The following is a 26,229-nucleotide window of genomic DNA, read 5'->3' on the forward strand; positions in this document are numbered from 1 at the left end:
CAAGTGGGCTTTAGGAAGCCTCACTACAAACAAAGCTAGTGGAGATGATGAAATTCCAGTTGAGCTATTTCAAATCCTAAAAGATGATGCTGTTAAAGTGTTGCACTCAATATGCCAGCAAATTTGGAAAACTCATTGGTGGCCACAGGACTGGAAAAAGTCTGTTTTCATTCCAATCCCAAAGAAGGGCAATGCCAAAGAATGTTCAAACTACCACACAATTTCACTCATTTCACATGACAGAAAGGCCATGCTCAAAATCTTCCAAGCTAGGCTTTAACAGTACGTGAACTGTGGACTTCCAGATGTTCAAGCTGGTTTTAGTAAAGGCAGAGGAACCAGAGATCAAATTGCCAACATCTGTTGGATCATAGAAAAAGCAATAGAGTTCCAGAAAAATACCTACTTCTGCTTTATTGATTACACTAAAATCTTTGACTGTATGGATCACAACAAACTGTGGAAAATTCTTAAAGAGATGGGAGTACCAGACCACCTTACCTGCCTTCTCAGAAATCTGTATGCAGGACAAGAAGCAACTGTTAGAAATGGACATGGAATAACTGACTGTTTCAAAATTGGGAAAGGAGTACAGCAAGGGTGTATACCGTCATCTTGCTTATTCAACTTATATGCAGAGCATATCATGTGACATGCCAGACTGGATGAACCACAAGCTGGAATCATGATTTCCAGGAGAAATATCAATAACCTCAAATGTGCAGATGTCAACACCCATATGGCAGAAAGTGAAGAGGAACTAAAGAGCCTCTTGATGAAGGTGAAAGAGGAGAGTGAAAAAGTGGGCTTAAAACTCAACATTCAGAAAACTAAGATCATGGCATCAGGTCCGATCACTTCATGGTAAATAGATGGGAAACAATGGAAACAGTGGCATATTTTATTTTGGGGGCTCCAAAATCACTGCAGATGCTGACTGCAGCCATGAAATTAAAAGACACTTGTTCCTTAGAAGAAAAGCTATGACAAACCTAGACAATGTATTAAAAAGCAGAGACATTAATTCACTAACAAAGGTCCATATAGTCAAAGCTATGGTTTTACCAGTAGTCATGTGTTGATGACTCTGGATGTGAGAGTTGGACCATAAAGAAGGCTGAGCACCAAAGAACTGATGCTTTTGAACTGTGTTGGAGAAGACTTTTGAGAGTCCCTTGAACTGCAAGGAGATCAAACTAGTCAATCCTAAAGGAAATCAACCCTGAATATTCACTGGAAGGATTGATGCTGAAGGTGAAGGTTCAATACTTTGGCCACCTGATGAGAAGAGCTGACTCACTGGAAAAGACTCTGATGCTGGGAAAGATAGAAGGCAGGGGGAGAAGGAGATGACAGAGGATGAGATGGTTGGATGGCATCACTGACTCAATGGATATGAGTTTGAGCAATGTCCAGGAGATGGTGAAGGACAAGGAAGACTGGTGTGCTGCACCCCATGGGATCTTAAAGAGTTGGACATGGCTGAATGACTGAACATCACCAACTTTTATGTTATATGCCTCTTTTCTGGATAAAAATCTAAAGCACAGAGGACCTGGGTGGGCTACAGTAGTCCATAAGGTAGCAAAGAGCTGGACATGACTGTAGTAACTTAGCCCGCATGCACATCACTTGTTTTAGATATAAATAATGTTCACCCTGTTTCATAATCATGGTTGCTATTGCCTTACTCAAAACCAGCAAACTGAACTTGAAACACCTCAAAGAACCAGGTTTTGGTCAAGATTTGTCTCATCTCTGCAACCTCATGGTTAATAACCTGTTCATCTATTTGGGCACACATAGTCAGAATAAGGATATTCTTCATCTATAATGATTTGATATATCTGCAGAAAACAAATAAAAACCATACAATCTGCCAAAAATAAGGTGCATATATTTAATGGGAAAGAAAATATTTCAAAGGACATCATTGGTAATGTGAACCTGGTATTGTTAGACTTTATCCCAAAGTGGTAGCATTTTCTATTTCAAAAACAAAAAAAAAGTGTGAAATTCTATACTGAGTATTTCCAACATGTATATGTGTGCCTTATACACGTAATACACACTGCACACACACACACACACACACACATCATTAAACATATGAGAAGATAGTGAGTGGTGATTAAGGGCATGGTACCTTCTCCCTGGAGTCAGCCTAGTAGGGTTCAAATCCTAATTCTTCCACTTACTGTTAGGCTTTGGGTGGTTTGCTTAACCTCCGTGTGCCTCAGTTTCCTTTTGTGTAAAATGAGAATTGTTAGCATATCTAATGGAGAAGGCAATGGCACCCCACTCTGGTACTCTTGCCTGGAAAATCCCATGGATGGAGGAGCCTGGTAGGCTGCAGTCCCTGGGGTTGTTAAGAGTCGGGCACGACTGAGTGACTTCACTTTCACTTTTCACTTTCATGCATTGGAGAAGGAAATGGCAACCCACTCCAGTATTCTTGCTTGGAGAATCCCAGGGACAGAGGAGCCTAGTGGGCTGTCATCTATGGGGTCGCACAGATCGGACACGACTGAAGCGAATTAGCAGTAGCAGCATATCTAACTTCATAAGGTTGCGTGTGTGTGTTTTAATTTGCTCAGTCATGTCTGACTCTTTGTGACAATATGGACTGTAGCCTTCCAAGCTTCTCTGTCCATGGGATTCTCCAGGCAAGAATACTGGAGTGGATTGCCATGCCCTCCTCCAGAGGATCTTCCTGACCCAGGGATTGGACCCTTGTCTCGGCATATCCTGCATTGCTAAGCGATTTCTTTAGCACCACTTGGGAAACCCTTTATAAGGTTAGAAGGAGTATTAAATGGCTCCATGAATGTAAATATTACCAAGGTACTTGCCACACAGGAAACACATGCTTTTGAAAATCCTGCCATCTTTTGATGACTAGAATGAGATTCTTTTTTTCTTTTTTATCTTTGAGACTGGGATGTTATGTTGTGATGCTGGAGCATGGGCTTGTATTCCCTGATTTAAGGCACAGGACTCTCTGAGTTGGAATATACTAGAAACTGAGTGAGAAAACTCAAGAAAAACTTGTGTATGGGAGTTTGGTGAGTGAGCACTAGAAATAAGGCAGGCGGGCCCCATTAGCAGAGTACAGTTTACCCAAGCAGGTAAAAGGGAAACCAGTAATGAAAAGAGTTAATTTAGTGGTAGAAATACAATTTAGGCTTAGAAGTTTTGTTTCCTTTATTCTGCCTTCATGTAATATTTCATTATTTTTATATAAAATGGAAGTTACCTGATTTCTACTGTCTGAACTAAATAAAGATTATGAAAACATATGAAACATGTTAAAGTTTCCAATACTTTCTTCCTGTATATCTTGGTACTCTACGCCAGATCCATATCTGCACCTATCATGTCCTAATTAAGTTTCACTAATCATTGCATGACAAATAGCACAGCTGAAGCATCATTACTGAGAAAAATTCAAGACTCTTCAGAACTTATGTGAAAATCCAATTCCTTTCTAAGCAACCCAGTACATGGAAGACCTGAGGTATGTCTTTATTTTAAAGACCATGATTTACTTTCAAATTTCAATTTTATTTTAAAAGTCTCACTTTTTGCAAAGCCCAACTCAAATTTGGAGATAGGTTAGTTGTACATTTTTTGGTTTGTCTTTTTTTGGAATGATCTATTGTGCATTTGAAGTGGCATCGTTATTTATTCATCTTGCTAAGTAACACTTAAAGTGTTCAGCTTCAGTTGGTAGACCTGACTATTTACCTGGTAGCTCAGATGGTAAAGAGTCTACCTGCAATGTGGGAGGCCTGGGTTCAATCCCTGAGTTGGGGAAATCCCCTGGAGAAGGAAATGGCAACCCACTCCAGTATTCTTGCCTGGAAAATCTCATGGATGGCTACAGTCAATGGGGTTGCAAAAAGTTGGACACAACTGAGCAACTTCATGTTCTTTCCTTCTGTTGGCTGAGGGATGTGTGAGTCATAGACATGGTGTTTGTAGGCACAGACCGTTGCAGACTGTTACAAATACTAGTCCTATTTATTATGGTATTTTTTAAGTTGTGTGAAATCTTAAAAAAGTACAAATTATTTTTTCTTGTTTAAGATAGGCAGATAAATACAAGAAGGAAATAACACAATTAAACTCTTTTATATTAGGACACAGATTTGCTAAAAATGCAAACATCAGCATATTTTTCTTGAAATTATGGAAGAGGAAAGGGGTGTGTTTCCCTAAATCAGGAGCTATATATTTCCCCCTCTCTCTGAAAAAACTTTCTGGGAGAAACGAAGTGTTGAATGAGAGATGTCTCCTCTTCAGCCCACCCATCTATACAAACAGATGACACGATGGCAGTTTTCAGAGGTGACAACCTTGTCTTCATGGCAGAGAAGAGGCAATTTGAGGGAGGCAACATACTAACTACAGGTGACTTAGAATTAAGAAGGTTTTCTCATAAAGCCTTAAATCCAACTAAAACTCTGGATTTTCTGGACTAGAATGATTTTCTATTTTTTTTTGTGTGTGTGTGTGTGTTTTATTCTCTCCACGAGTAAACTCATGTTAGAAGTCGGTCCTAATTATGGTAACCACATTTACAGTTCTAAGGCAAGAGAGCAAAGGGAATCAATAGAAAGAAAACACCCTGGGGGGAAGACTGAATAAACTCATGGTTCACTAAAATTTTGTGACTAATCAGCATCTTCTTCTTTAGATATCCCACATACAATCCCAACTGATCCTTTTACTTGGTAGAAAATATGTGGAAATTTTCCAATTGCAACACAATCTTTTTTTCAATTGTTGACCAGTAGCAGTTTTAAGAAGAAATTATTTCAAAATCTTAAGACTTAGAGGTGTCCTAATTTTCCCTATTAAACTCATAACCCAAATGCACTGAAGTCAGCAGGATCTAATTCCTAATTCACTTAAATGTATGGTGAAATCTAGTGCCAAGGAGCATCCTCGGCCACTGCCCCACTTCAAATATTCATGATTCTCCACAGTCCAAAATGCATTAAAGGTGGGAATGATGCCAATGACACACAGTCTTCCTAGTGACAAGGAGCCTTCTTAGATCAAAGGAGCAAGATGTTAAAGACTTCAAACTAAACTGTCTTTGTGAGAGAGGCTCACAAAAGGGATGCCAAATCCCACACCCTGTTTTCAGTTACAGAACAGCAATGAAATAAAGGAAAAAAATAGATCCTCATTCATTTTCTCTTCTGAATTCTTTTTTACTAAATGATTTTGCTTTTCTCCTTTCTTACCATTACAGTTAAACACAAGGATTTGATGCACAAAATCTGAAAAACGTCATGAATGCTTTCAAAGACAAAATGAATGACTACTGAGGAATTGATAGCATTTAAGCCAATATGATTTTGCTAATGGGGGCTGTGTGTTGAGAATAATACAAGAGCAATGTAAAGACTGGCACAGAAGCCATAAAGCACATGTATGCAGCAAGTATACATAATAATTTAGGCTGCCACTTTATGTCATTTGTCACCCAGCTCCATGTGTTCTTACACCTGTGCTCTCTTCCTTGATCTAGTCTAATAACTTGGAAATGTTAGGCATGCAGCCAATTTTACTCAGCCATTCCTATGATCAGACCCAGCTATCAACTTGCTTTTTTCTTATATTAAATCAGGAATCAACCCCAGGGCTCTGAACTACTTCTGACTGACAGGACCAACAGAAAGTTCTAGGCTAATTACTTCTTAGGACTACTTTCCAGTGCAAAGAGTTGCTGCTGACCTACTTTGGACTTACTGAAATAATTTATCAGGTGAGATAATTAAGGGGATATAAAACTATTTCTAAAACCAAGCAAGTATCAGAAATATTTGTTGAAATCATAAGTCAGTATTCCCGGTGCTATAAGATGGGGCTTTATTGCTTTACAATGAGTCAATTTTATTATGTCTGACTTAGAAGCCCTTCTTTTTTTTATAAATTATACTTGGCAGAATGTATTTGAGAGTCTCTTTGATGTATAAATGTATTATTTTTGACTCTTTTCAGCCTATATATAAAGAGAAACAATCTTCTAAGCCCTTCTTTTCTTTGCCTCTTAACCCTTTCCCCATAAATAGGCATGCACATCGCTTTGCACAGGTGTTCCATTATTTTTGAAGTCTATTCTAAGTAAAGGGATGCCTCAGTGTGAGAGTAGATATATCTGTGGTGTGGATCACTTACCATGTGGACTTTTAACACTCTTTTGAAAGCATAACTGTTTCTTATATATAGGTAAATATCTATAACTGAAGAATCTTTTGTAGCAATGTTCTTTCTTTCTGTTGAGAAAATCTGACCATTTTCTACAGCCTTGATGTTTTCCATAAGAAAAAGAAAACAAGAGGAAAACCTTGAAAGGACACCATAGAACATAAGGGAGAGGTTGTATAAGTTTATAAATCATCTGGTTTTTTTTCCAAAATAAAGGCATTAACATGTTATATTATTAGTATCATGGTTTATCAATGTCATTCTTTGTTATTTTTTCTCCTATTCCTCTACTCTCCTTACCCTTCCCCCATTCATTTTTTAAAATTTTCTTCCGCATGTCCAATGTAACTTGCTTCTTAACTCAAAAACTCATCTAACTATGAAAACAAGATCAGCTGATTGCACACTGGCTTTTTAATTCTAACAAAGGTTTATCTTCATCTAGAAAATATCTGAACATCATTGAATAGCCAGATTTAGGCCTTGTAGTAAAATGCAAATATTAATCTCTTAATCTAGGGTTAAAGAAAAATCAGGAATTAATATTTCACATTTGTTTCAGTATTGTGATTACAATAATATTATTTCTCAGTAGTATTTATTCACATCTTGTTATTACTTTGTAATGTAGAACTGAGGAAACTTTACGCATAAAACTGTAGTTTAGTTAATGTCAAAGGAAAAAACAAAGCTAAACACTGACTGGTAGTCTTTGTTTCCACACAGCATACACAGTGTTTTATGTTTGTGAGAGGACTTGACCGTGGTTTCATCCAAAATCAATAGCACATCAAGCTCCCCTGATCCAGTTGACTAGTACTGAGTCAGATCACTCCCCTATTGCCTCCTATCTTACTTTATAGCCTCTTGCATTCCATGCCTATTTAATTTCATTTATTACTTTCTTCTTGTGTCCTTCAGCTGTTTCCAATCTGCCCTTCATGGCCATAACTAAATACAATATGTTAACATACAAAGGTATTTATGTAAATGAAAATCAATACGCTTCTCATTTCAGCACCATTCGTTCTTGCTTACATTGGACATTTTTAGTACATTTTATTAAACGCGAACAACTTTTCATTCTTGCCGGGGAAATATAATGATTTTCTTGGCTCCCTGCCCCCTGCATCCCTCTAATCTTCACAGCTATGGCCACTTAGCCCCATCTGGAGGTTCAGCTTTATTCTGCATTTTGGAACTAATCTTGTCTCTAGGCTGGGGGCGTACAAGATGTCCTAGCCAAAAGCTAACTGATTCATCCACCAGCAGCCTTGCTGCTGGCTTCATTCTGACCCTGTAACTTATTTCTGAGATCCAAGGGCTTGTCCCAGCCCTTTGTAGCCGAGATTTGACTCTGTACACTAGTTCCAGTAGGTGGGTATCCAGTATCTGTCCTTGGTTCATTTTCCAGTTCCTTGATGACTGAGGTTCTGCTTTGCCCTTCTCCCTGTTCCCTTTGTAACTGACTTTCTTTTCCTAATTCTAGCAGCCATGCATGTTGAATCTTTCTGATGCCACTTAACTTGCTCTAATCTCCTTGTTCTGTCTACCCACATAGCACAGATCTGAGCTTTTGCTAGAACACCAGAGGGACACTGCTTGCCTGGACATTTTCCCGCTGCCTGCTGCAGGCTTCTCTCTTGTCCCCAGCTCTGACCCTGGAGGTCTTGAGTCATTGGATCTAAGCTGCCTGCAATCTGTCCACCACATTATTCCAGACATGACAGGGGAGAAATATTTTAATTGCACCTTTGGTTGAACTGTTATACTAACATCCTCAAGTTACTTTCACCTCATATCTTTATCTTGACCTGCCACTTAAACACTTTAAAACTCAATTTCCTCTTTGTAAAGTGATCATAATAGAATCTACTCCTAGGTTTATTACATAACTGAGAAAAAAAAGAATGCATACATATAGGTCAAGCCCATAGTAAATAATCAGTCATTTTAATCTGCTATTATCATACTATTTCTTAGATCTTTGCAGTTGTAAAGTGAATGATCATTAGACAAGAATGGGGAATGGGAAATTCTTAAGAAAAAATTAGAGATCCATGTGAATTTGTTAAAAGTAAAATAGCTGATAGTAAGATATTTAATAGCATTAAAAATAAAGTTAAACTATAGATGTAGTCATCAACAAACATTAAAAACTAAGATATTTATTTGTGGTGGATTCATGTCAATGTATGACAAAACCAATACAGTATTGTAAAGTAAAAACAAACAAACAAACAAACAAATAAAAAAACTAAGATATTTTAAAGATACATTTCCTATCCACGTGTCTTGATATATAATGACTAAAACTGCACAGAGCTTTTAAGTATTTCAGTCAGTTCAGTTCAGTCACTCAGTCCTGTCTGACTCAAAGCATGTAGAAGGAGAATAATTCTCTGAGTCGGTCATTTATCTTAGAGCAATATTTATACAACCATCTGGGGAGTTTTAATAAGTAAAGTTTTAAGTCCCACTTCTCTGAAATTCTGATTCATTAATTTTGACATGGAACTAAAGATGTGTTCCAAAAATTCCCTAAGTAATCCTGATGATCAGCCAGGTTTTGGAACCAAAAATTCATCAGTCATTAAGATATCCAGGAGATTCTTAAGAACACATATGTTTGTTTACCTCAGGATGGTCAAACTAGTGTATAGACTCCCTGACTTGGCTCCTAGCTGACCACTGGCTAATGTCTGACAGGCATGGAAATCCTACTGATGCCAGCTTATATTAATGGGTGACTGTTTCACCTGGCTGGGTAATAGCAGTGCCTACTTGTAAGTTCTTTGTTAATTTACCTTAAGAATCTCAGTTTGCTTAGTTGGAATCCTCAGTTTAATCTACATTAAAAATACTCTAAGTTGTTTCAGGTATAGACTGTTTCATTTTTGTCAAAATTGTCTTGCCTTAACTTTTCCTGTTTCTTAGCTAAATTCCCTCCACCCACAAAATGTTTGATCAAAATGATTGTGCTTTTTTCCCCCAACTTTACTGAAGTATAATTGGTATATAACATTGTAAATGTTAAGGTGTACAATGTGTATATTGCAATGTGATCACCACCATAGTGTTAGCTAACACTTCCATCACCTCACATAATTACCAGTTATTTTTTATGTGCGGTGAGAACATTTAAGATTTATTCCCTTACCTACTTTGATCAAAATGATTGTTAACTGCTCTAGGCAAACAAACACAAAAATGAAAGGGCTCCTGTTTGCTTTCCTGAAAGATATGTGTATAAAAGTTGTATATTAAGAGAGAGAGATAGAGAGAAAGAAAGATTGCCTCTTTCTACTATTATGCCACACAAAAACCTTTGGGTTGTTCACTGTGGGTATGAGATCTGGGTAGGGCCAATACACATGGGCCCTGGAGAAGGAAATGAAAACCTACTCCAGTATGAGAGTGGATGCCCTAGAAGGCAGACTTATTTAAAATAATGAATATTCAAAATCTGTTGAGTGTATCTTTAAAGGAGAAGCTGAGTAACACCTGAGTGAAGGGAGTAGTTGATCCTAGATGGTGGCTCAGAAACCATTCCTTGCCCTAACAGCTCCCTAATTCAGCTATGGGTGTGCATATATATACCTTTAAATAAAACCTCTGGTTACCCAGATCCACCATCTTGGAGCAGATTAGCAATTATCCATTGTTTATTGACCATGCTTCTTGAGAGATGTTTTGGTAAATACACTTTTTCTCTCCATCTGTTAACACTGACAGTATTTGGGAGTCTCAGTGATATCTTATTATATCTTATCAAGTAATTCCCTAGACAGCTGTTTGGCTGACCCAACTCTTAGTTCAGCTGCAGAAATTCCTTCCTGTTATTGTAGCCCTCATCTTTCCTAGTTGAGAACTGGATTTTAAAAAATGCTGAAAATGTCTTCTTTTAGGAAATGATACAGTAAAAATAAATTATTTACCATTATTTTGTTTAAAAGAATAAAACAGCACATTACCAGACATCCTCAGCATCTTCATCACATTCTGCACCAAACTGACAAATATCACAGGTGGATGTCTCCTTTTGACTGGTTTCTCCTGAGCCTTCATGGACTATAAGACAGAAAAAAGGGAACAAAAAGAATTCAGATAAGTGTGCATAATATCAACTCCAAGACTATTTTATATGAAAGCTGCTACTTTTCCAATAGACATTTTTGCAACTGGAGCTCCATTAAGATTGTCATATTTGACTTTCTTCTTCCCCAGATTTGAAGAAAACAATGACATGCTAGTTACTGAAATGTAGTGAATAATTCTTTTTACCAGAAAAATAAACAATAGAGTTTACTGGATTTATCAAAATTGGTTGGTTAATAAACCATATGAAAGAATTAATTAAAAATAATTTAAATTGCATGGTATCACCAACTCAATGAACATGATTTTTGAGTAAGCCCCAGGAGATGTTGAAAGACAGGGAAGCCTGGCGTGCTGTAGTACATGGGGTCGCAAAGAGTTGGACATGACTGAGTGACTGAACAACAACAAAATTGTTACTGGCCTAGAGGAAAAATCTAGTGTCTATAAGAAACACTTAAAATTTTCTCAGTCCTAAATTATAGACTTTTTCATTTAAAGGCTTTAATATATAACTTAAAAAATTTAGGTGGGCAGCTTCGACTTTTTAGATATGTCTTTTCTCCCCCTCAAGATGTAAAAAGTACTTATAAGGAAAACTATATTAATTATAAATTTTAGAAAACACATTTTAATTGTTTTTTATACTACTTTCTTGAATCTTACATAAATGTTGCACAGAGCCCATCATTGTGATTTCTTCTATAAGGGCTATGAACATATATTATATTTAAAAATATATACTTGTCACTGATGATAGTTATTCATGTTGGCTTAGACCATAAATTACAAGTGTTAAAATATGCTGTATACAATCTAATTATAAAATTAAGCTTTCAAAATTAGGGAAAAATAGTGCAAATCAATTTTAAAAATTTAGTATTTGAGTTCAAGAAATAAAAATCTGACATACAGATGGCTAACAAACACATGAAAAGATGCTCAACATCACTCATTATCAGAGAAATGCAAATCAAAACCACAATGAGGTGCCATTTCACGCCAGTCAGAATGGCTGCTATCCAAAAGTCTACAAGCAATAAATGCTGGAGAGGGTGTGGAGAAAAGGGAACCCTCTTACACTGTTGGTGGGAATGTAAACTAGTACAGCCACTATGGAGAACAGTGTGGAGATTCCTTAAAAAATTGCAAATAGAACTGCCTTATGACCCAGCAATCCCACTGCTGGGCATACACACCAAGGAAACCAGAATTGAAAGAGACACGTGTACCCCAATGTTCATTGCAGCACTGTTTATAATAGCCAGGACATAGAAGCAACCTAGATGTCCATCAGCAAATGACTGGATAAGAAAGCGGTGGTACATATACACAATGGAGTATTACTCAGCCATTAAAAGAATACATTTGAATCAGTTCTAATGAGGTGGATGAAACTGGAACCTATTATACAGAGTGAAGAAAGTCAGAAAGAAAAACACCAATATAGCATACTAACGCATATATATAGAATTTAGAAAGACTGTAACAATAACCCTGTATGCGAGACAGCAAAAGAGACACAGATATAGAACGGACTTTTGGACTCTGAGGGAGAGGGAGAGGGTGGGATGATTTGGGAGAATGGCATTGAAACATGTATAATATCATATATGAAACGAATCGCCAGTCCAGGTTCGATGCATGATACTGGATGCTTGGGGCTGGTGCACTGGGACGACCAGAGGGATGGTACGGGGAGGGAGGAGGGAGGAGGGTTCAGGATGGGGAACATGTGTATATCTGTGGTGGATTCATGTTGATGTATGGCAAAACGAATACAATATTGCAAAGTAGTTAACCTCCAATTAAAATAAATAAATTTATATTTTAAAAAATCTGAGCAATACTTTTAGATGAAGATTACCATTTATGAATTAAAAAATATGTAGTTGACAGCAAAAATAGCTTTACTTATAGATAAAAAACTGCAACAACCTAACAACTGCATAGATAATATTATTCCATGGATAGATTATATACTTAAAAACATGTTGAAATCCAGAGATCCTTAAAAAGTGTATTTTTGCAAAAGGTTATGCATTTTCAATAGAAAAAGAATGTAATTAAGTATGGCATAGGCTTCTAGCATTATGAACCCTAGTAAGGTAACATTTTTAACAAAGACATCATTTATTAAAGTGCACCTGAACCTAACATATTCAACATTACTTATTTAATATGATATTTTCATAATTTATTCTTTGTTTATTAACATGAGAGTTATTGATAGTTACAAAAGCAAAGCTCTTTATTCCTTATTTTCCAATTTACTGCTCAGCAAATAAGTGATTTGATTTACCAGAATAACAACAACAACAAAAAACAAAACCATCATTTAGAGAGCTGTGTTTTATAGTTTTTCCAGGAAAGATAGATTTATTTTTTCCAAAGCAACATTTTTCCCCCGTACTTGATTTGCACTGCACATTAAAAAAGTTATGAATTAAACAGATCAACTTCAATTGCAAAAGTACTGATGGTATAGTTTTTAAATTGAAGTCTAAAAAAGTGGTGTTCCTCCCCAGAAAGAAAGAGGAATTCTAGACTCTGCTAAAATAGACAGCACTTATTATCCACTCTATTACATTAATAGAGGCGAGACCATTAGAGTGGACTATGGGGATAAGAAGGAAGCTGGGGCCTCACCTCAGGGGAGCCTGAACAGCTGAGGCCCATCTCTTTATTACTTATTATTAATGCAACACAGAAACTGCTAATGGGAGAGAGCCTTTTAGTGTTAGCAAGATTAGCAGCTTCTAGACTAAAACTTCCTATCACTCAGGAAACATACTAACACAATGGGAAGGTCCTTAATGAACAGTTATAGCCACTTATGGGCAGCCCCATCTTCTTTCACAGCAGGGATCCTTGGTTAGGGATCTACTGGAAGTAATCCAGGCAATGAATCGTGCTAACTCAGCGGAACTAATAATAATATTTCTACTGGAAGTCACATTACATTTCTATAAAAGGGCAGTTACTGGTAGACTTGAGATGTTTGGAAATTCTCCCACATAGAGAAGCCCAGAAGTAGCAGTAGCAAAATCTCTCTCAACAAATATTCTGGGAATAAAATGTGAAGCAATCACAATGAAAAATAAAGTAAAATATTTCCATACTTTCTGAAGTCCAGATTTGTACCTTTGTAATAAACAAATCAGCATCCAGCATTCATTTAACACTATAGACCAATGATTCTTAAATAGGGTTGGGCTCAGAACCTCTGTAGATTTGGTTTGTTAATTTACATATTGTTTTTTAGATAAATGCCTTGAGATAACCTCAGAGGTACTGAATTTGTAGGCCTGGGGCTTGGAAATACACACACACACACACACACACACACACACACCACACAAACACACACACACACTGAACAACTTGCTCCTAAGCATCTCTGCCTAAACAATACTGAGAAGACTTCCTCTGTCTCAAGCATCCTCCTCTTGCAGTGAATGTCTGGCTCAGGACTTCTGCCACTTTAAATTGCACAGGAAGCACCTGGAAGTTTTGTTAAAATAAATATTCTGATTCAGTAAATGTGAGGTGTATCCTGAGGTTCTAAATTTCTTACAGGCTCCCAGAAACTGCTGCTGCTGGTTCACAGACCACATTTTGAATAGCAAGGATAGCACTGTATTTTTCCAACCACAATTCACAATGTATTAGTGGGTAGGGAAATACAGTTAGTGAGGCACTATCAGCATTTTTGCAAACATTTTTGTAAACATGAAGCAGAAGGTACTGGGACAGAAAACACAGACCGCATCTTATTTAGCAAATATAGTATTTATTTTATAACACTAATTTCGTTATACATATGATATCCAACCAGAGCTGCAAGGTAAATTTTGTTTCTTTTTAAAGGTCACAGTCACAAAAGCTTGATAACTATTGAATTAGCACATGCTAGATCCTTGGAAATCATTTGTTGAACTGTACGGTTTCTTTTTTCCTGTTCTTTTCAAAGTATAAAAAACAAGAATTGGTGCTTCAGTTTAGTTTAGTTCAGTCGCTCAGTCATGTCCGACTCTTTGCAACCCCATGAATTGCAGCATGCCAGGCCTCCCTGTCCATCACCAACTCCAGGAGTTCACTCAGACTCACGTCCATCGAGTCAGTGATGCCATCCAGTCATCTCATCCCCGGTCGTCCCTTTCTTCTCCTGCCCTCAATCCCTCCCAGCATCAAAGTCTTTCCCAATGAGTCAACCCATCTCATGAGGTGGGTTGTACTCCAAAGTACTGGAGTTTCAGCTTTAGCATCATTCCCTCCAAAGAAATCCCAGGGCTGATCTCCTTCAGAATGGACTGGTTGGATCTCCTTGCAGTCCAAGGGACTCTCAAGAGTCTTCTCCAACACCACAGGTCAAAAGCATCAATTCTTCAGCACTCAGCCTTCTTCACAGTCCAACTCTCACATCCATACATGACTACTGGAAAAACCATAGCCTTGACTAGACGGACCTTAGTCGGAAAAGTAATGTCTCTGCTTTTCAATATGCTATCTAGGTTGGTCATAACTTTTCTTCCAAGGAGTAAGCGTCTTTTCATTTCATGGCTGCAGTTACCATCTGCAGTGATTTTGGAGCCCCCCAAAATAAAGTCTGACACTATTTCCACTGTTTCTCCATCTATTTCCCATGAAGTGATGGGACCGGATGCCATGATCTTCATTTTCTGAATGTTGAGCTTTAAGCCGACTTTTCAACTCTCCACTTTCACTTTCATCAAGAGGCTTTTTAGTTCCTCTTCACTTTTTGCCATAAGGGTGGCGTCATCTGCATATCTGAGGTTACTGATATTTCTCCTGGCAATCTTGATTCCAGCTTGTGTTTCTCCCAGTCCAGCGTTTCTCATGATGTACTCTGTATATAAGTTAAATAAGCAGGGTGACAATATTCAGCCTTGACATACTCCTTTTCCTATTTGGAACCTGTCTGTTGTTCTATGTCCAATTCTAACTGTTGCTTCCTGGCCTGCATACAGATTTCTCAAGAGGCAGGTTAGGTGGTCTGGTATTCCCATCTCTCTCCGAATTTTCCACAGTTTATTGTGATCCACACAGTCAAAAGCTTTGGCATAGTCAATAAAGCAGAAATAGATGTTTTTCTGGAACTCTCTTGCTCTTTTAATCATCCAGCAGTTGTTGGCAATTTGATCTCTGGTTCCTCTGCCTTTTCTAAAACCAGCTTGAACATCTGAAGTTCATGGTTCACGTATTGCTGAAGCCTGGCTTGGAGAATTTTGAGCATTACTTTACTAGCATGTGAGATGAGTGTGGTAGTTGTGTGGTAGTTTCAGCATTCTTTGGGATTGCCTTTCTTTGGGATTGGAATGAAAACTGACCTTTTCCAGTCCTGTGGCCATTGATGAGTTTTCCAAATTTGCTGGTATATTGAGTGCAGCACTTTGACAGCATCATCTTTCAGGATTTGAAATAGCACTACTGGAATTCCATCACCTCCACTAGCTTTGTTCGTAGTGATGCTTTCAAAGGCCCACTTGACTTCACATTCCAAGATGTCTGGTTCTAGATGAGTGATCACACCATCGTGATTATCCAGGTTGTGAAGATCCTTTTTGTACATTTCTTCTGTGTATTCTTGCCATCTCTTCTTAATATCTTCTGCTTCTGTTAGGTCCATACCATTTCTGTCCTTTATCAAGCCCATCTTTGTTGAAACATTCCCTTGATATCTCTAATTTTCTTGAAGAGATCTCTGGTCTTTCTCATTCTGTTGTTTTCCTCTATTTCTTTGCATTGATGGCTGAAGAAGGCTTTCTTTTTTTTTTATTTTTTGAAGTTCTAAAGTATTTTTTATTTGTTTCCAGTTTTTATCCATCTTATTTCTTTCATTATTTATTTAGTTAGTTAATTTCTTTTTTTTTTAATTTTAAAATCTTTAATTCTTACATGTGTTCCCAAATATGAACCCCCCTCCCACCTCCCTCCCCATAACATCTCAATGGGTCATCCCCATGCACCAGCCCCAAGCATGCTGTATCCTGCGTCAGACATAGACTGGCGATTCAATTCTTACATGATAGTATACATGATAGAATGCCATTCTCCCAAATCATCCCACCCTCTCCCTCTCCCTCTGAGTCCAAAAGTCTGTTATACACAGCTGTGTCTTTTTTCCTTTCTTGCATACAGGGTCGTCATTGCCATCTTTCTAAATTCCATATATATGTGTTAGTATACTGTATTGGTGTTTTTCTTTCTGGCTTACTTCACTCTGTATAATCGGCTCCAGTTTCATCCATCTCATCAGAACTGATTCAAATGAATTCTTTTTAATGGCTGAGTAATACTCCATTGTGTATATGTACCACCGCTTTCTTATCCATTCATCTGCTGATGGACATCTAGGTTGTTTCCATGTCCTGGCTATTATAAACAGTGCTGCGATGAACATTGGGGTACATGTGTCTCTTTCAATTCTGGTTTCCTCGGTGTGTATGCCCAGCAGTGGGATTGCTGGGTCATAAGGTAGTTCTATTTGCAATTTTTTAAGGAATCTCCACACTGTTCTCCATAGTGGCTGTACTAGTTTGCATTCCCACCAACAGTGTAGGAGGGTTCCCTTTTCTCCACACCCTCTCCAGCATTTATTGCTTGCAGATTTTTGGATCGCAGCCATTCTGACTGGTGTGAAGTGGTACCTCATTGTGGTTTTGATTTGCATTTCTCTGATAATGAGTGATGTTGAGCATCTTTTCATGTGTTTGTTAGCCATCCGTATGTCTTCTTTGGAGAAATGTCTATTTAGTTCTTTGGCCCATTTTTTGATTGGGTCGTTTATTTTTCTGGAATTGAGCTGCAGGAGTTGGTTGTATATTTTTGAGATTAGTTGTTTGTCAGTTGCTTCATTTGCTATTATTTTCTCCCATTCAGAAGGCTGTCTTTTCACCTTGCTTATATTTTCCTTTGTTGTGCAGAAGCTTTTGATTTTAATTAGATCCGATTTGTTTATTTTTGCTTTTATTTCCAGAATTCTGGGAGGTGGATCATAGAGGATCCTGCTGTGATTTATGTCAGAGAGTGTTTTGCCTATGTCTTCCTCTAGGAGTTTTGTAGTTTCTGGTCTTACATTTAGATCTTTAATCCATTTTGAGTTTATTTTTGTGTGCGGTGTTAGAAAGTGATCTAGTTTCATTCTTTTACAAGTGGTTGACCAGTTTTCCCAGCACCACTTGTTAAAGAGATTGTCTTTACTCCATTGTATATTCTTGCCTCCTTTGTCAAAGATAAGGTGTCCATATGTGTGTGGATTTGAAGAAGGCTTTCTTATCTCTTCTTGCTATTCTTTGGAACTCTGCATGCAGATGCTTATTTGCACTCAGTTGCTGATTATTCAGGAATGAGATTCATGTATACTAAAGTATTATTTTAACCATACATCTGTATGTTAAACCTTTTGAGTTGTAGAGTAAAAGAATTATTTCCCTTTATTCTATAAAACACTGGAGGAGGGCATGGCAACCCACTCCAGTATTTTTGCCTAGAGAATCCCATGGAGAGAGGAGACTGGCAGGCTGTGGTCCATGGGGTCACAAAGAGTCAGACACAACTGAAGTGAATAAACACAGCACACATTCTACAAAAGGTTAGGTTTCAGCACATGATTGAGGGAAATTTGAGGAGTAAGGGAGGTGGAGTTCCTGAAAGCATATTTTATATAATTGTGTGGTTTAGTTGCTAAATTGTGTCCAACTCTTTGAGACCCATGGACTGTAGCCCACCAGGCTCCTCTGTCCATGGGATTTTCCAGGCAGGAATACTGGAGTGGGTTGCCATTTCCTCCTCCAGGAGATCTTCCTGACCCAGGGATAGAACCCTGGTCTCCTGTTCCTGATTGCTGCAGGCAAACTCCTGCATTGCAGTCGGATTCTTTTCCAACTGAACCATCAGGGAAGGCCATTTTATGGTTTTTAATATTTTATATATGCTACCTTACCCTCGTGGCTCAGACAGTAAAGTGTCTGCCTACAATGCGGGAGACCTGGGTTGGATCCCTGGGTAGGGAAGATCCCCTGGAGAAGGAAACGGCAACCCATTCCAGTACTCTTGCCTGGAAAACCCCCATGGATGGAGGAGCCTGGTAGGCTACAGTCCATGGGGTCGCAAAGACTCGGACAAGACTGAGCGACTTCACTATGCTATGCTATAGTCATAACTGATTTAATTAATTCCTGTAAGAGTATTCTGGATTGGAACATTATAAGAGATGATCAAATTACCTCTCTCCTCTATTCTCCCTGCCCTCATGGTTTCATCTGGAAATTCTTACCAAAATTCCTTTACCATGACCCTGTTCTGGCCCCACTCAGCTTCTCACAGTGTATGTACCCACCTATTAGTCCAGTTCTCTTACGAACTCACTATAATGCCTCTGTGCCTCTTATAATATTCCAAACTTATACTATTTCTTTTTTTTTTTTATTCTTTAAATCAGAATTTCAAGCTTTTAAAAATTTTATTTTTAATTGGAGGATAATTACAATCTTATGTTGGTTTCTGCCATACATCAACTTGAATCAGCCATAGGTATACATATGTCTCCTCCCTCTTGAACTTCTCTCCCCATCCCACTCTTCTAAAAAATATGGAATTTTTCACAGGCACAGGGGTCATTCTAATCTCTTTATCATTCCAATTTTAGTATATGTGCTGCTGAAGTGAGTACACTGTGTTATACTATTTCTGAAAACATGAAATATTAATGTTCAAACACAGTTATTCAATGTCATTTATTTGATTCAAAATTTCAATAAATTTTACATTCAGTGAAATGCTCATGTCTTTCAATCAATATTGAGGAACACATGCCAAGGACCAACTCAATCATTCCAGAAGGTTTGATTTCGCCACCTTTTCAGCCATCTCTCTACCACTGTTCTGTCTTTCTATATAAGCCAATCAGTAATCTGATCTGTCACCACAGATGGACTATTTTGGAATATCACATCAAAGGAATCATACACTATGTAATTACTGTGTTCAGCTTCTACCAGTTGACATCATAGTTTTAAGATGAATTCAGGTAGTTGCCCATATCAGTAGTTTATTTCTTTTGGTATTCAGTTGGGTGAATATACCACAGTTCATTTTTCCATTTTCTTGTCCAAGGACATCTGCTTGTTTTCAGTTACTGGCTGGAAACAAAAACTATTTATGAATAAAGCTGTTGTTATAAATATTCTTGTAAAAGACATTTTGTGTACATGAGTTACTTCTCTCAGATGAATACCTCACAGTGGGATTCTGATATTGAGATAGCCACACCAGCTTTCGTTTGCTTATTGTTTCTATCTTTTTTTTTTTTTTTTTACTTTCAACCTGTTTCTTAGCTTATGCCTAAAGTGTGTTTCCTGTAAACAACATAAAGTAGAACCTCACTTTCTAAAAATTTTATTTATTGTTAATTTTGACTGTGCTGGGTATCCTTGCTGAGCGTGGACGTTCTCTAGTTGTGGTGAGTGGATGTCCCTCTAATTGCAGTGCAGAGGTTTCTCATTGCAGTGGCTTCTCTTGTTGCAGAACACAGGCTCTACCGTGCTCACGCTTCAGTAGTTGTGGCTCATGGGCCCTACAGTTCGGGCTCAGCAGTTGTGGTGCATGGGCTTAGTTGCCCCACAGCAAGTGGAGTCTTCCTGGACCAGGAATCAAACCCATGTTCCCTGCTTTGGCAGGAGAATTCTCAACCACTGGACCACCAGAGAAATCCAGATCTCACTTTTTTTTTTTAATCTAGTCTGAGTATTTCTGCATTTAATCAGGTTATTTAGTCCATTTACTTACTGTAATTATTAATGTGTTTGGTTTTAAATCTCCTAACTTGGTGTTTGATTCAACATTTTTTTGTTTTATTCTTGAGTTGCAGAAATTTTTAATATATTTTGAGTACAGATTTAGTCAGATACAATGTATTGGGACATATTTTCCCAGTCTATTTTCTTTAATTTTTTTTTCTTTGTAGATGTGCAGACATTTTATTTTGATGAAATTATTTTTTATTTTTATGATTTGTCTTTTCTGTGTTATTTCTAAAAAGTCTTCTATTCAAAACTCATATGATATTCTTCTGTGCTTTATTCTATTCTCTATGTGTATTAATTTTTAAATTTTATTTTATGTTTAAGTTTGTGATCTACCTAAAATTGGATTTTGTGCATGATGTGAAGCAGAGATTAAGATTCTTTGTTCTTCCCATGTGGACATGATTTTTCTCTCTTGATCTGTCAATGTGTTGAAATATATTGATTGATTTCCATAGGCTAAACCAACCTTACATTTGAGGCTAAGTCAAACTTGATCATGGTATATAACATGTTTGCATATACTGCTGGATTTCTTTTGCTTGTACTGTGGTGAGCATTTTTGTGTCTGTGGTTCACAAGACATGCAGGTTGTAATTTTCTTTTCTCGTATTGTTCTTACTTTGTTTTAAGTATTAGGGTTAAAATGGCCTCATGATATGAGTCGGGAAGTATTCCCACTTCCTCTATTCTATGAAAGAGTTTGTGGAAGATTATTATTTCATTGTTTATACAAGAATTTTCAGGTTTCCCTCATGGCTCTGGAGAAGGAAATGGCAACTCCAGTGTTTTTGCCTGGAGAATTCCATGGATGGAGGAACCTGGCAGGCTACAGTCCATGGAGTCACAAAGAGTCAGCCACAACTGAGTGACTAACACATATACACACAGACACTCATAGCTCAGTTGGTAAAGAATCTGCCTGCAATACAGGAAACCCTGGTTCAATTCCTGGGTTGGGAAGATTCGCTGGAGAAGGGATAAGACCCACTCTAGTCTGTTTTATTGCTTCCTTCTCATTTTTATTATTTTCTTTATGCTATAAACTTAGAGTTTATTTTCTAGTTTCTTAAAATGGAAGAAGTGCTTGATACCATTCTTATTTTCTAATACAGGTATTTACATCTGTACATTTTCTTCTAAAGACTTTTTTCGTGAAAAATATAAATTGTAATATCCTTTGAGATTTCTTCTTAGACCCATGGATTATTTAGTAGTGCATTTTTTAACCTCCAAATATTTCTGAATTTTCAAAGGTATATTATTTTTATTTATCTTTAACTTAAATATCTAAAATTCATTGAGAATCATTTAAAATACACAAAAGATTTGTGTGGTCTTAAGGACACAGAGAAATGTAGAAAAGAGTCACTCCAGGTTTTAAAATTAAATGAAAAATAACAAGCATAATATAGGGTTTCATTAAATTCAAAGGATTTTAGAGTTAGGTAGGAAGAATTTTAGATCTTTTTACCCAACCCCCTTCCCCTCAATGCAAAATTCAATCAAATGATCAACCTGGATGAGAGTTGAAACAAAAAGTAGAATTGTGTGAGCTACAAGAATAAATTGTTTTGGAGTGCTGAAAAGTCTGAAGTACTGAAAAGAGCTCAGCCTGATTGTCCAGGCTTTGAAATAAATCTCTCTGGAGTTTGACAAGTCTATGTCTGGTGTTCAAGATGTTATATATATACTAAAAAAATCCATCCAGAGTGATCTATCCATCATGGGTAGAGAAAATAGTCTGTTTAATTTAAATCCTTTGAAATTTATTTAAACTTGTTTTATGGCCCAGAATATGATCTGTCTTTTTGACTATTCCATGTGCATCTTAGGATTTGTAATCTCTTATGGGGAGTGATTTTCTATAAATATTAATTAGCTTAAGTTGATGGTCTAAATCATCCATAATTCTTTTGATTTTTTTGCTTAATTGTTCTCTAACTGAGAAAGGTGTGTTAAAATCTCTACTGGTGACAGTAAAATTGTTTCCATTTCTCTTTGGTTCTTTTGTTTCATCTTATATTTGGGAGCTCTGATATTGGGTGTGTAAATGGCAATCCACTCCAGCACTCTTGCCTGGAAAATCCCAAGGACAGAGGAGCCTGATAGGCTACAGTCCATGGGGTCGCAAAGAGTCGGGCACGACTGAGCGACTTCACTTCACTTCACTTCACTTCAAACATTTAGGAGTCTACGTCTTCTTTAATGAGTGACTGTTTAGCATTATGAAATGCCCTCTTTTACTCTCTGGTCACTCTATTCATCTTGAAGTCTACTTTGTTCTGATATTCAGAGAAACATACCAGCTTTCTTTCACTTATTGTTTTTTTTTTTTTCTTTAGTTTAAATGTGTTCATTCATTTATGTTTAAAGTGTGTTCCCTGTAAACAACATACAGTTGGATCTTGCTTTTCTATATAGTCTGAATACATCTGCATTTACTCAGGGTATTTAGTCCCTTTACTTTACTGTAATTACTGAAATGTTTGGTTTTAAGTCTACCAATGTGATGTTTGATTCATATTTAGCCAATCTTTTTATATTCCTCTGTTCCCTTTTCTGTCTTTTTTTTTTTTTTCTGGTGAAGCAAATATTTTATGGTATTTATTTCATCTTACCTCTTCTAATAATTAGTTTGTTATATTTTTTGGTGATTGTATTGGTGTCTGCTTTAATGTTTGCAATACACAACTTTAAATTGTAATCTATTACTTCATGAACATTTTTTCAACTTTATAATTATACGTTTATCACAGTTTATCTTTTGCATTCTTATTACCATATATCATACTTCTACCTGTACTACAGCAACTCATGTTCCTTTTAAAAATTAGTTTTACTTTAAACATCCATCTTACTCTAATTTCATAGGCAAAATGCCAGAAATGTCAGTGCTAATGGAGACTCCTGCCGGTCATCGTTAAATGATTATGTGAGTTCTGATTCACATCTCTACTTTTGGAGACTTATCTATAGTCTTACATCCCCCATGGAAGACATTATAGGCATTTGGCACTTATTGTAGATTGAATTATTTTGCCTATAAAAGGACTGTACATTCCTCTCCATGGCCATATGATTTGAAGTTCCATGACATCACTCACAGGTTTATGACTTGCTTTTGTTGTTGAAGTGTCAGTAGAAGTGAGAATCTGTATGAAAGCCAACATGTGAATTTCTACTTGGTCGCTTGTCCCCTTTGCATAAAAAAGGCATATTCCAGAATAGGAGCAGTTTCTTCAACCAGTCCCTAAATGAGAAGATAAATAGAGCAAGACCAGGATTGACCATAGCCATGGGAGCAAGAATTATGCCACTCACTGATGTTATAAGCCTGAGGTTGTGAGGGCACTTGGAACCATAGCTTTACCTAGTGAAAGACGGCTAATATGACCTGAATTAATGTTATCAATAAATTCTAAGGCAACATTTTTCATATCATTTTCCACACCTCAAATTTTGGGAGCATTACTGCACAATTTATATCTGCTTTTCAGTTCAGTTAAGTTGTTCAGTCGTGTCCGACACTTTGTGACCCCATGAATTGCAGCACGCCAGGCCTCCCTGTCCATCACCAACTCCCGGAGTTCACTCAAACTCACGTCCATCGAGTCGGTGATGCCATCCAGCCATCTCATCCTCTGTCGTCCCCTTCTCCTCCTGCCCCCAGTCCCTCACAGCATCAGGGTCTTTTCCAATGAGTCAACTCTTTGCATGAGGTGGCCAAAGTATTGGAGTTTCAGCTTCAGCATCAGTCCTTTCAGTGAACACCCAGGACTGGTCTCCTTTAGGATGGACTGGTTGGATCTCCTTGCAGTCCAAGGGACTTGCAAGAGTCTTCTCCAGCACCACAGTTCAAAAGCATGAATTCTTCGGCTCTCAGATTTCTTCACAGTTCAACTCTCACATCCATATATGACCACTGGGAAAATCATAGCCTTGACTAGATGGAACTTTGTTGGCAAAGTAATATCTCTTTTATCCCAGTCTATGCACTCTTCCCGCTTTCTTCTCCATTTAACTCTAGTACATCACTTTGACAGATATATAATTTGTCCCACTTAAATTAGCCATACTATACACATTAAACCTAATAAACACAGTAAAGGAAGCCATAAACAAAACAAAAAGACAATCTACAGAATGATAGAAATTGTTTGCAGGAAATTAGTATCCAAAATATACAAAAACGTACACAGTTCAATAACAACAACAAGAACCACGCAACCCAATCAGAAAGTCGGCAGAAGACCTAAATAGAAATTTCTCCAAAGATGACAAACAGATGGCCAATAGGCACATGTAAAAATGCTCAATATCACTAATTATTAGAGAAATGCAAGTCAAAACTACAATGAGTTTTCTTTACCTTTACACTGGTCAGAATGGCCATCATCAAAAAATCTACAAGTAACAGATGCTGGAGAGGGTATGGAGAAAACAAAAATCGACCCAGAGACATAGAAAACAAACTCATGATTACCAAAGAGGTAAGGAGGGAGGGATAAATTAGAAATCTGGGACTAAGTGATATAAAAACTACTACATATAAAATAGATAAACAACAAGGACCTATTGTGTAGCACAGGGAACTGTATTCAATATCTTACAATAATCCATGATCAGAAATAATCTGAAAAACAGTGTATATATATACATATAACTGAATCACTTTTTGTACACCTGAAAATTGTAAATCAACTGTACTTCAGCTAAAAAAAACCCAAAAACCCACAAAAAAACATAGTATAAATATGCATAAATAGAAACCCCCATGTGCATCAAGTCTGAAATAAAGTAAGGGGTCCCTGAAACAATCATAATGCATCAATAGAAAGAGTGAGATTTCTAAGCTTAAATATGATTTATAGATACTGGTTCTACACCCATTTAAATTATTAAAAAGTTAAAAAAAAGTATACACATTTTATGTAGATCTTAATCCGAAGTTTTCAAAATTTAGAATGCATTTTTTCTTTGCATTTTAGAGTCAATATTAATCTAGTAGTCAGTGCTTTTTGTTTTTGTTTTTTAAATAGATGACAAAGTTATCATGCCTTGGTAGGCATGTAATTTTTTCCACTTTATTTACATAGATAAAGGATTTGTCAGTGATACCATTAAATGTTATCTGTTGTAACTAAAATTACTTTATCAAATTGTAAACAGTGATTTTTCTTTCTGAATTACTTGCATAAATTTCTATCTCATTATCACCAAAAAGCTGAACTTTTGAGTTTATCCTCCAATGAAGGAAAAATTGCTCTTAAAGAATAGAAACAAATCAAAACCCTCCATTCCATTTTTTAATTTGTACAGTTTTGTCTGTTTTGCTTTTTGTATGGCAGTTTTACCTCTCACTTGCCTCTCCCACATGTAAGTTGAATTTAAATGATGGAAGCTGCTGACAGTTTCTAGAGGCTCAGACAATTCTAAGCTGTTGTTTATGAGCCATAGTCATGTTCTTTTTTACATTTTCCAACATTTCCCTAGAAACCTAAATGTCTATAAAGAAAAAAAAAAAGAAATACTTTCTTTTGATTCATATTGTAATGTGTTGATATTGTCATATGAATAATAAGTGCACAGTTATCATATTATTGAAATACTGAAACAAGAGGAGTAACATTTTGGTCTTCTATTTACAAAACTAGCACAGATTAATTCTGTGTGGGTATCAGGGCCATAACGCAGTAAGATGTATTCAGATTTGTGGAAGGAAATTCATTATCTTTGCTTCTTTTTAATTAAAAGAAGTACAAATCCACTGATAATTTTTAATAAGTGATTTAAATGCCAAAAAACTAAAGGAAGGTTGAAATTACACTTACACAAAATGGTTTAAAAGAACCAAGTTCATGACTGAGCAAATGTAATTTTATATTAACCACTCAAAAGAAGAGATCATTACAGAAAATCTAATTTTTCATAATTAAGCTAGTTTGCTAGAGCTTGACAAGGATTCTTTAGAAATCACATATAATTTATCTTCTCCACAACTGAAAATAATTTAAGACATTAATACAACGTTACTATGTTGAGGTATAATTCTATTGTCATCATTTAAATCTGACTGATT

At 36.8% G+C, this 26,229-nt stretch overlaps 1 protein-coding gene across 1 annotated transcript in view; it reads right to left on the reverse strand.

Moving 5' to 3' along the window:
* The window catches only part of TMEFF2 (transmembrane protein with EGF like and two follistatin like domains 2), a 289,338-nt gene that overhangs the window by 114,855 nt on the left and 148,254 nt on the right, over positions 1-26,229 (reverse strand). Inside the window, exon 5 of the mRNA XM_068968943.1 lies at positions 10,197-10,293. Coding sequence (XP_068825044.1) covers positions 10,197-10,293 — 97 coding nt within the window. The remainder of the gene's footprint in view (positions 1-10,196; positions 10,294-26,229) is intronic.

This window comes from Capricornis sumatraensis, chromosome 3 (assembly GCF_032405125.1).
Source record: "Capricornis sumatraensis isolate serow.1 chromosome 3, serow.2, whole genome shotgun sequence".
Classification (NCBI taxonomy): Eukaryota; Metazoa; Chordata; class Mammalia; order Artiodactyla; family Bovidae; genus Capricornis; species Capricornis sumatraensis.